Source organism: Rana temporaria, chromosome 13 (assembly GCF_905171775.1).
Source record: "Rana temporaria chromosome 13, aRanTem1.1, whole genome shotgun sequence".
Lineage (NCBI taxonomy): Eukaryota > Metazoa > Chordata > Amphibia > Anura > Ranidae > Rana > Rana temporaria.
In genome coordinates, this window is record NC_053501.1 from 29,077,835 (window position 1) to 29,087,495 (window position 9,661).

The window sequence follows — 9,661 nt, forward strand, 5'->3', positions numbered from 1 at the left end:
CTCATGTATATATGTTCTAGCTTCATCTGTCAGGTTTCAAGCAACACAACCCCCTCAGGTGTGAACGGGAACTACTGAATATAATGGGAATCATGGTGTTGCTTTATTGTTAGGTGAAGTTTCTTCTGAAACCAACACTTCCCCAGGCATGTCAATCTCATGAGCCCCCTGCTGTGCTTGTGGTTTCTCCTGTGATCCGCACATCACAGGATACAAAATAGTGATATAGGATTAAAGTGCTCCCGCCTACCCAAAGAAAAGTCACTGCCAATTAAGTTTCGGAATAAAAATCCTGGAAAAATACCAGCTCTTTGGAAAAACTCATCCAGGAATAGGTTTCAAATAAATCCAAAAAATAAATGCTTAGTGTATCCAATCCAACCATTGCGCAAATAACGTTCAGACAAAATGTCAAAAAGGTCTCAAATTTGCAAGAAAAAAAATAGCCAGGTCATTGGAAAAACGTCACTACCGTCTGTATTGGACTGCAATATTTGGGTTAAAAGGTCAGACCATGCAGCCTAATAATTCAAAGAGCAATAGTAATGCTTACATGTACATAGGCTGAAAGAAGAGGGACAGCATACCCTTCTTCCACAGGTATGCTTTCCCCACTTCCGGGAGCCTCAGCCGTGGGTATTGACATCATGGCTGGGGCTCCCTCTTCCCCGTCGCCGGGTCAGTAGGAGAGAGGAGCAGAGCCCTGCACATGCGCAGTAGGGTTCCCGCAGTGAAGCCGAAAACGCTACACTGCCAGGTTCCCTTACTGACAATGGAGGCACCATTGCCCCGACAACCGATACATCAGCTGTGGTGCAGACATCGCTGGACTCCAGGACAGGTAAGTGTCCGATTATTAAGTCAGCAGATGCAGTATGTGGAGCTGCTGGCTTTTAATTTTTGCAGAGGTGGGTGGAACACTGCTTTAAGGCAAGCCAGTGTATACATTTCTCCATTTCAACCCACGGACCGAACAAGAGAAATCTAAAAATGTAAACAGGAGGATGTCTCCCCTGCCATTTACTCTGTTCTGAAGGCTGCCAACCATCGCTGAACACCCAAACAGTGACTGCATATGACTGGAAGCTCTCAGGACTTCACACCAGCAGCTGCACTGAACATGTATGCTGGAGGGACAGTCCGAATACTCTTATTATACAGGATTTATATAGCACCAACAGTTTACAGAAGGGCAGACTGTACAATAGAATTCAATACAGGAGGAATCAGAGGGCTTTGCTTGCTAGAGCTTACAATCTACACCTAGGTTCACAATGAAATGCGGGTTTCAACTCGCACAACTTCAAACCGGCATGTCAGTCTGACTTTGTGAGCGGTTCCTGCACAGATGTCTATTGAAATCAGCCCCGAAGTCACCAAAAGTAGTGCAGAGACAACTTTTGGGTATCGGTGCAGTGCTGCAAAGTCGGCGTTGCACCATTTCGGACAGTGCTGGCATCAAATTGGCATTCGATTTGACATTTGACCCGATGCAAAAAGGGGGCCCAGAGATACACATGGCAATAACTGTGGGGGAAATAAAATGTACGGTTGTCAGGTGGGAGCAGGATCGGCTTCTCTGAAGAGATGAGTTTTCAGGCATCATCTAAAAGTGGCCATAGTAGGCGATAGCCAGATTGGGGAAGGGAGAGCTAGAGGATGGGAGAGGCTCTGGAGGTGACAAGGTAGCTAGAGAGGAGGAGGTCTTGGGAGGAACGAAGAAACGATTTGGTTGGTATTTTGAGACTAGGTAAGTGATGTAGCTGGGGGCCCCCAAGTTGTGGATAGCTTTTTACGTTGTTAGAATATTGAATTGTAGTCATTGGGTGAGAGGAAACCAGTGGAGGGATTGGCAGAGAGGGGTGACAGACACTAAGCCATCGCTACACACCGTACAACTGACAGAAGATGTCAAACCCAAGTCAACGTTCATCGTCCTTTGGCTGTCAAAATGGCTGGAACCCCCCAAAAAAACTGAATTCCACCAAAAAACACAACAAAGTGAACAATGTGACCATTAAGAGCCCCAAAATGTAATTCTAGAACCCTCAATGCACCCTGGGTGCAAACAGATCATATTGCAGCACACACAGAAAAAATTTTTATATATATATATATATATATATATATATATATATATATATATATATATATATATATATATATATATATATATATATATATATATATATATATATATATATATATATATATATATATATATATATATATAAATATAAATATAAAAGGCTCTTATAAAAGTCATGCCCCCCCAAAAAAAAAAAATCCCAAAACCCAACATGGGTTTCACCCCCACTACACGCCAAGTGACAGAACATGGCAAACCTAAGTCAATCTTTCTTTGGCGATCCAGACAGCTGGACCCCAAAAGACTGAACTCCCAAAACTCAAGTGAACACAGTGTGACCATTAGGAGCCCCAAAAAGTAATTCTATATATCTCACGCTCCACTTTGTACAAATAGACCACCTTACAAGTACCCCAAAAATAAAGGGCTCCTCAAAAACCCAACAAAGTGAATGTGTGACAATTAAAGGACCCCAGAATTTAAAGGGGTTGTAAACCCTCAAGGTTTTTCACCTTAATGCATTCCAACATGTTTGTTAATAAAAAAATAAAAATAACCTTAACAACCCCTTTAATTATAAATTCCGCAATGCACCCCTGTGTACAAATAGGTCGTGTTACAGGACCCAACATATAAGAAAGGCTCTTTGTATAAATCAGACCTGGCAATGAATGAATCTCAAAACTCAGCGTTGGGTTTCAGCCCCGTCACACTCACTCACACACACACACACACACACACACACACGGCAACAAGTGACAGAAGACGTCAAACCTGTCGGTGTTCATCTTCCTTTGTTACAAAAACACCAAAACATAGCGATCCCCAAAACCCAACAAAGCAAACAGTGTGACCATAAAGGCGCCCCAAAATTTCATTTTAGATTCTTCACACTCCACTGGGTACATAAAAAAAAAAATTACAGCACCCCAAAATAAAGAGATTCACAAAACACAACAACGTGAGTGGTATGACCATTTAGAGCCCTGAAATAGAATTCTAGATCCCTCAACGCACCCTAGGTACAAATAGATAATGTTACAGAACCCCAACAAAATCAATGGTGTGACCATTAAGAGTCTCAAAAATGTATTGTAGATCCCTTACGCTCCACCGTGTACAAACAGATCATGCTATAGGACCCCAAAACCCAAAGTGAATGGTGTGATCATTAAGGAACCCCAAAATGCAATTCTAGAAACCTCAATGCACCCTGGGTACAAACAGCTCATACGGCAGCACACACAAAAAAAAAATATATATAGGAAATGCTCCTCGTATAAATCAAAAAAAAAAAAAAAAAGCAGAATCGACATCGGTTTCAGCCCTGTCACAAATGTCAAACCTAAGTTAAAGTGGAGTTCCACCCAAAAACTGAACTTCTGCTTTATGTTTTCACAGGTACCCAGCTCCGGCTATCTATCCTTGCGCCAGAAGTCCTCTTCTCTCCCCCCCTGCAATCTTCTGGGACATATCACAGGTCCCAGAAGATTTCATAATGAATAGTGCGCACCCACATTTGCAATGCCGGCACCACAGAGAGAAGGGGGGGGGCGTGAGACTTCATGCGGCTGCATCACTTGACCATGGGACCGACGAACGTCTGTTTATTAAAAGTCAGCGCCTACACTTTCTGGAGCTGCTGGCTTTTAAATGGGTGGAACTCCGCTATGATGTTAATTTTCCTTTGGCGGTCCAGATAGCTGGACCCCCAAAACAGGACAAAGTGAACAGCGTGACCATTAAGAGCCCCAAAATTTCATTCCAGAACCCTCAATGCACCCTGGGTGCAAACAGATCAGCAGCACGCAAAAAAATATATATAAGAAAAGCTCTTTTGTACAAATCAACCTCCCCCCCCCCCCACAAAAAAAACAATGTAACAAGGTCCCAACATAAGTTTCAGCACCCTGACTACACACCAAGTGACAGAAGATGACAAACCTAAATCAATGTTAATCTTCCTTTGGTGGTCCAGATGGCTGGACCCCAAAAAAAACACAACAAAGTGAAACATGTGACCATTTAGATCCCCAAAATGTCATTCTAGATCCCTCATGCTCCACTGGGTACAAATAGATGACGTTACAAGACACCCAAATAGGAGGAACACCCAAAACCCAAAGTGAATGCGATAGCATAAGGGACCCCAGTTTAGAATTCTAGATCCCTTAACGTACCCCTGGATCTGGCTCTTTGTATAAATCAGGCCCTGCAATAAATGAATCTCAAAACTCAGCATTGAGTCAGCCCCATCACACACACACACACACACACACACACACACACACACACACACACAGCAACAAGTGACAAAAGATGTCAAACCTATGTCAGTGTTCGTCTTCCTTTGTTACGGAAACCCAACAAAGCAAACAGTGTGCCCAAAATTTAATTCTAGATCACTCAAGCTCCACGGAGTAAAATACTGTATAATAAAAAAAAAAAAAAAGTTACAGCAACCCAAAATAAAGCGATCCCCAAAACCCAGCGTGGAGTGACCATTGAGCCCCAAAACGTAGATCTCCAACATACCCTAGGTACAATAGGTTATGGTACAGAACCCCAAATAGAGCGCTTCCCACCAAACCCCACCAAAATGCGTGGTGTGACCATTACGAAACCCCAGAAATGTTGTTTTAGAACTCTCACCCTGGTACAAATAGATGATGGTATAGCTCCCAAAAATAAGAATAGCTTCTCATTTAATCAAGCGATCAGAAGGAATCCAAAAATCAGTGTCTGCCGCGCTACAAGTGACAGAAGATGTCAAACCTAATGGCCCGTACACACGATACGAATATCGTACGAAAAGTGTCGTCCGAGGAAGAATCGTACGATAATCCGATCGTTGGTACAGAGCTTTCGAGGGCCGATCATGACAGCTCATCCAATACGATTTTATCGGACATGCACGAAAAATCATCTCGTATACCAGATCGTCCGATTTTCGTTTAGTCAGAGTTATCGTCCGAAAATACAATACAAATACATCACAACACATGACATCACTTCCGATTTTCGTTTAGTCAGTAGAGTTGTCGTCCGAAAATACAAATACATCACACATGACATCACTTCCGATTTTCTTTTTTTCTGTTGTACGAGAATTTTTGCAACTTTACTAACCCATTTAATTTGTACTTGAGACTATTAAAGCGGAGGCTCACACAAAAAGTGAACTTCCGCTTTTTGGATCCCTTCTCCCCCCCCCCCCTCCGGTGACACATTTGGCACCTTTCAGGGGGGAGGGGGGTGCAGATACCTGTCTGAGACATGCATTTGCACCACTTCCGGGTTCTGATCCACGTGGGAAATTCAGCCTGTCACGTCACCCGTCCCCGTCCCCCCCCCGTTGTCTTCTGGGAAACACTGTTCCCGGGAGAGAGCGGGGACCAGTGACGGCGCGCCGCGATCCTCGCGCATGCGCAGTAGGGAATTGGGCAGTGGAGCCGCAAGGCTTCACTTCCTGATTCCCTCACCGAGGATGGAGGCGGAAGCAGCGGAGGACCGAGTGATTGCCGACATCGCGGGCACGCTGGACAGGCAAGTGTCCATTTTTTTAAAAGTCAGCAGCTGCCGTATTTGTAGCTGCTGGCTTTATTAAAAAAAAAAAAAAAAAGTGGAACCTCTGCTTTAAGCGAAAAAAAGTTGGACGATATTCTGATTGCGTGTTAGTCAATGTTAGTCAATGTTTTGGCTGGACCCCAAAAGACAGAATTCCCCCAAAAGGCGGAACAGTGTGACCATTAAAGCGGAGCTCCACCCTAAAGTGCAACTGTCGCTCATCGGATTCCTCCCCCCCTCCGGTGCCACAATTGGCACCTTTCGGAGGGGGAGACTGGATACCTGTCAAAGACAGCTATCCTTCCCCACTTCCAGGAGTCCGGCCGTAGCCGTGACCTCGGGGCTCCCTCCTTCTCCTCCGGGCGCCAGGCTAATAGGAGAGAGGAGCGGAGCCCTGCACATGCGCGGTAGGGTTCCTGGCGTGAAGCCGAAAGGCTAAACTGCCGGGTTCCCTTACCGGCAATGGCGACGGCAGCTGATGGGAAACATCAGCTGCGGTGCCGACATCGAGGGACTGCAGGACAGGCAAGTCTCCATTTATTAAAAGCCAGCAGCTGCAGTATGTGTAGCTGCTGGCTTTTAATTTTTCCGGAACACCCCTTTAAGAGCCCAAAATGTTTATTCTAGATCCTTCATTCTCCACTGGGTACAACTACGTTACAGGACCCAGAAATAAAACAGAACCCCCCAAAACCCAACAAAGTAAACATGTGACCATTAAAGGACCCCAGAATTTGATTCTAGCCCCCTTAATAAAAAATAGGTCATGCTACAGGACCCAAGAAAGTCTCTTCATATAACTCAGGGCCCCCCCAAAAAAATGAACCTCAGAACTCGGCGTTGAGATTCAGCCCGGCAACAAGCGACAGAAGACGTGAAACCTACGTCAGTCTTCACCTTCCTTTATTACGGGACCCCAAAACATAGCGATCCCCCCAAAATCCAACAAAGTGTGCAGTGTGACCATTTAGCGCCCCCTGAATGTAACGCTCCCCCGGGGGGGACACAGAAGGACGTGGCGTTAGGTGGACTTACGTTTTCGGTGTCGCGCTCGTTGACGGTGGGCAGTGGGGTTCTGGTGGACATGGTGGTGTTCCCTTGTGGTGGCCGGTGATAGACGAAGGATAGTGGTTACAGATCAGATCCCCGGTGATTGGCTGGAAGGACTGTGGGGGGGTTCTCACCGCAGCTGACACCTTGTGGCCTCCAGGGGGCTCATTCTCTACACACAGCGGGGAGGACGGAGCTCACATCATCCTCTATGGACACAGCGCAGCCAGTCACACAGGCCCCGGTGTGAGGCTTCCAGGGGCGAGGCTCACACACTCTCCCGGGCCGGGAGGCAAGCCTAGGCCGCTGTCGCTGTACGCCGAGCCCGGGTGGCTCCTCGGGCTTCCCTGAACATCTGGGGGCGGTCGCCGGTGTCTCTTCCTCCCCGGATGGACCGCTCTGCCCCCTCCGTGCTGCTACTACACCATCCAAGATGGCCGAACCGCTTCCTCCGGACGGATCCGATCAGCCTAGCCCTACAGCCGCCGGAAATGACGCCGTCTCCGTCGGAGGCGCTGATTGGGGGCGGGATAGAGTACGGGTTAAATGTTGTTGCTAGGAGCGACTGGGGCAGCTGAAGTCGGGAAGGTGGGAGGGGGCGTTGCTCGGAGCAACCAATCGCGTTGCAGCTGGGGTTGTTGCTGCAGGGGCTAGAAATAAAAGGCCGCCGCTGATTGGTTGCTATAGGCAACACAGGGTACACAGGAGACTCTAAAGCCAAGGAGATGTAAACACAATCCGTAAAATTCCATATATGTTGATGTTCCAAAAGTCGTTCTCAGTATTTTTTATTCATTAACCTCTTGTCTGTTCTGACACTCCTCTCCTACTTGGAAAATGTATCTTTTTATTTATTTTTTTGCTAGAAAGTTACGTGGAACTCCCAAACATTATAGATTTCTTTTTTTTAGCAGAGAATAAAATAGCGGTTGTTTGCAATTTTCTTATGTCACACAGTTTTTGCTTTGACACTTGTTGTTTACAAGTTAAAGCGGAAGTTCACCCTCAAAATTAACTTTTTCGCTAACCTATCTCCAGCTTTAACCACTTAAGCCCCGGACCATTTTGAAGCTAAATGCCCAGACCAGGTTTTGCGAATTCGGCACTGCGTCGCTTTAACAGACAATTGCGCGGTCGTGCGACGTGGCTCCCAAGCAAAATTGGCGTCCTTTTTTCCCCACAAATAGAGCTTTCTTTTGGTGGTATTTGATCACCTCTGCGGTTTTTATTTTTTGCGCTATAAACAAAAATAGAGCGTAAATTTAAAAAAAAATTCAATATTTTTTACTTTTTGCTATAATAAATATCCCCCAAAAACATATATAAAAATTATTTTTTCCCTCAGTTTAGGCCGATACGTATTCTTCTACCTATTTTTGGTAAAAAAAATCGCAATAAGCGTTTATCGGTTGGTTTGCGCAAAATTTATAGCGTTTACAAAATAGGGGATAGTTTTATTGCATTTTTTTTGTTTACTACTAATGGCGGTGATCAGCGATTTTTTCGTGACTGCGGCATTATGGCGGACACTTCGGACAATTTTGACACATTTTTGGGACCATTGTAATTTTCACAGCAAAAAATGCATTTAAATTGCATTGTTTATTGTGAAAATGACAGTTGCAGTTTGGGAGTTAACCACAAGGGGCGCTGTAGGAGTTAGGGTTCACCTAGTGTGTGTTTACAACTGTAGGGGGGTGTGGCTGTAGTTCTGACGTCATCGATCGAGTCTCCCTATAAAAAGGATCACTCGATCGATGCAGCCGCCACAGTGAAGCACGGGGAAGCCGTGTTTACATACGGCTCTCCTCGTTCTTCAGCTCCGGGGAGCGATCGCGAGGGGGCGGCTAGAAACGAATAGCCGCGCCTTCGTCCCGGATCGCTCCCCGCGGGTTACCGACCGCCGCATGTACCAGGGGGGGTCCCGATCGGAAAGGCGCGGACGTACATGTACGCCCATATGCCTGTACGTGCCATTCTGTGGACGTACATATACATGCGGCGGGCGTTAACCGGTTAATAAAGGCTTGTAGCGTTGTCATTTTTTTTTTAATGTGTACACTTACCTGTCTTCAGCCTCACTTCCGGGTCTTCTTCCTTGCGGGGAGTGGGCGTGTCGCTGCTTTTCCCCCGACGGGGAGCTCTGCGCAATGTCTCCTGGGAGTAAGTGTTGATCCTCCCAGGAGACGATTGACGTGCGGGTAAAGCGCGCCATCGCCTTCCGAAAATGTCCGACGGGGACTCGGCTCTTTACGTCGCCTGCGCCTGCCGTGTAGAGCTGACTGCGCAAGCGCCGTAAAGTGCCGAGTCCCCCTCGGATATTTTCGGAAGGCGATGACGCGCTTTACCCGAACGTCAATCATCTAAGGAACGCCTACTCCCCGGGGGAGCGAGAACCCGGAAAACCTGTGAAAAATACCATAAGACCGTAAGTACAGCGGTACAAAAAAAATCCAGCCTACTGTAGATGTCAGCAGTATGCTGGATGTAACGTTCTATTGTTGTTTTAGGGCTCTTTCACACTGAGCGCCCGTACAGGTCTGTCTGTCAGTTTTTTTGCGGACCTGTATGGGCGCTCCGTGCTCCTCTATGGAGCCGCGGATGTCAGGGGTGACATGCCCGCTGACATCCGACCCGCTCCGATCTGCCAAAGTGTGACGGAGGAAAAACCTACTTTTTCTTCCGTCTGGCGGATCGGATCGGGTGAACACGGACATACGGTCCGTGTTCATCCGATCCTCCCATAGGGGGGAGCGGAGAAAAGACAGGGCGGTCCCTGCACAGTGTGGGGGGACCGTCCTGTCATCCGCCGGCTCAGCGGGGATCAACGGAGCGATCCCCGCTGAGCAAGCGGAGGTGCACGGGGCAGATCATTACTGATCCGCCCAGTGTGAAAGAGGCCTAAGGGTGAACCCCCACTTTAAAACGGAGTTCCACCCAAAAGTGGAACTTCTG

At 46.8% G+C, this 9,661-nt stretch overlaps 1 protein-coding gene across 11 annotated transcripts in view; it reads right to left on the reverse strand.

Moving 5' to 3' along the window:
* MARK3 (microtubule affinity regulating kinase 3) overlaps window positions 1–7,237 on the reverse strand; it is a 108,135-nt gene extending 100,898 nt beyond the window's left edge. For 6 of the 11 annotated variants that reach the window (XM_040333697.1, XM_040333694.1, XM_040333699.1 and 3 more), the window contains exon 1: window positions 6,692–7,237. In XM_040333697.1, the coding sequence (XP_040189631.1) occupies window positions 6,692–6,742 (51 nt within the window). In that variant the 5' untranslated portion in view covers window positions 6,743–7,237. The remainder of the gene's footprint in view (window positions 1–6,691) is intronic. The other 5 variants (XM_040333702.1, XM_040333703.1, XM_040333701.1 and 2 more) reach the window with 3 other exon arrangements.
* Between the last annotated feature and the right edge of the window lie 2,424 nt (window positions 7,238–9,661).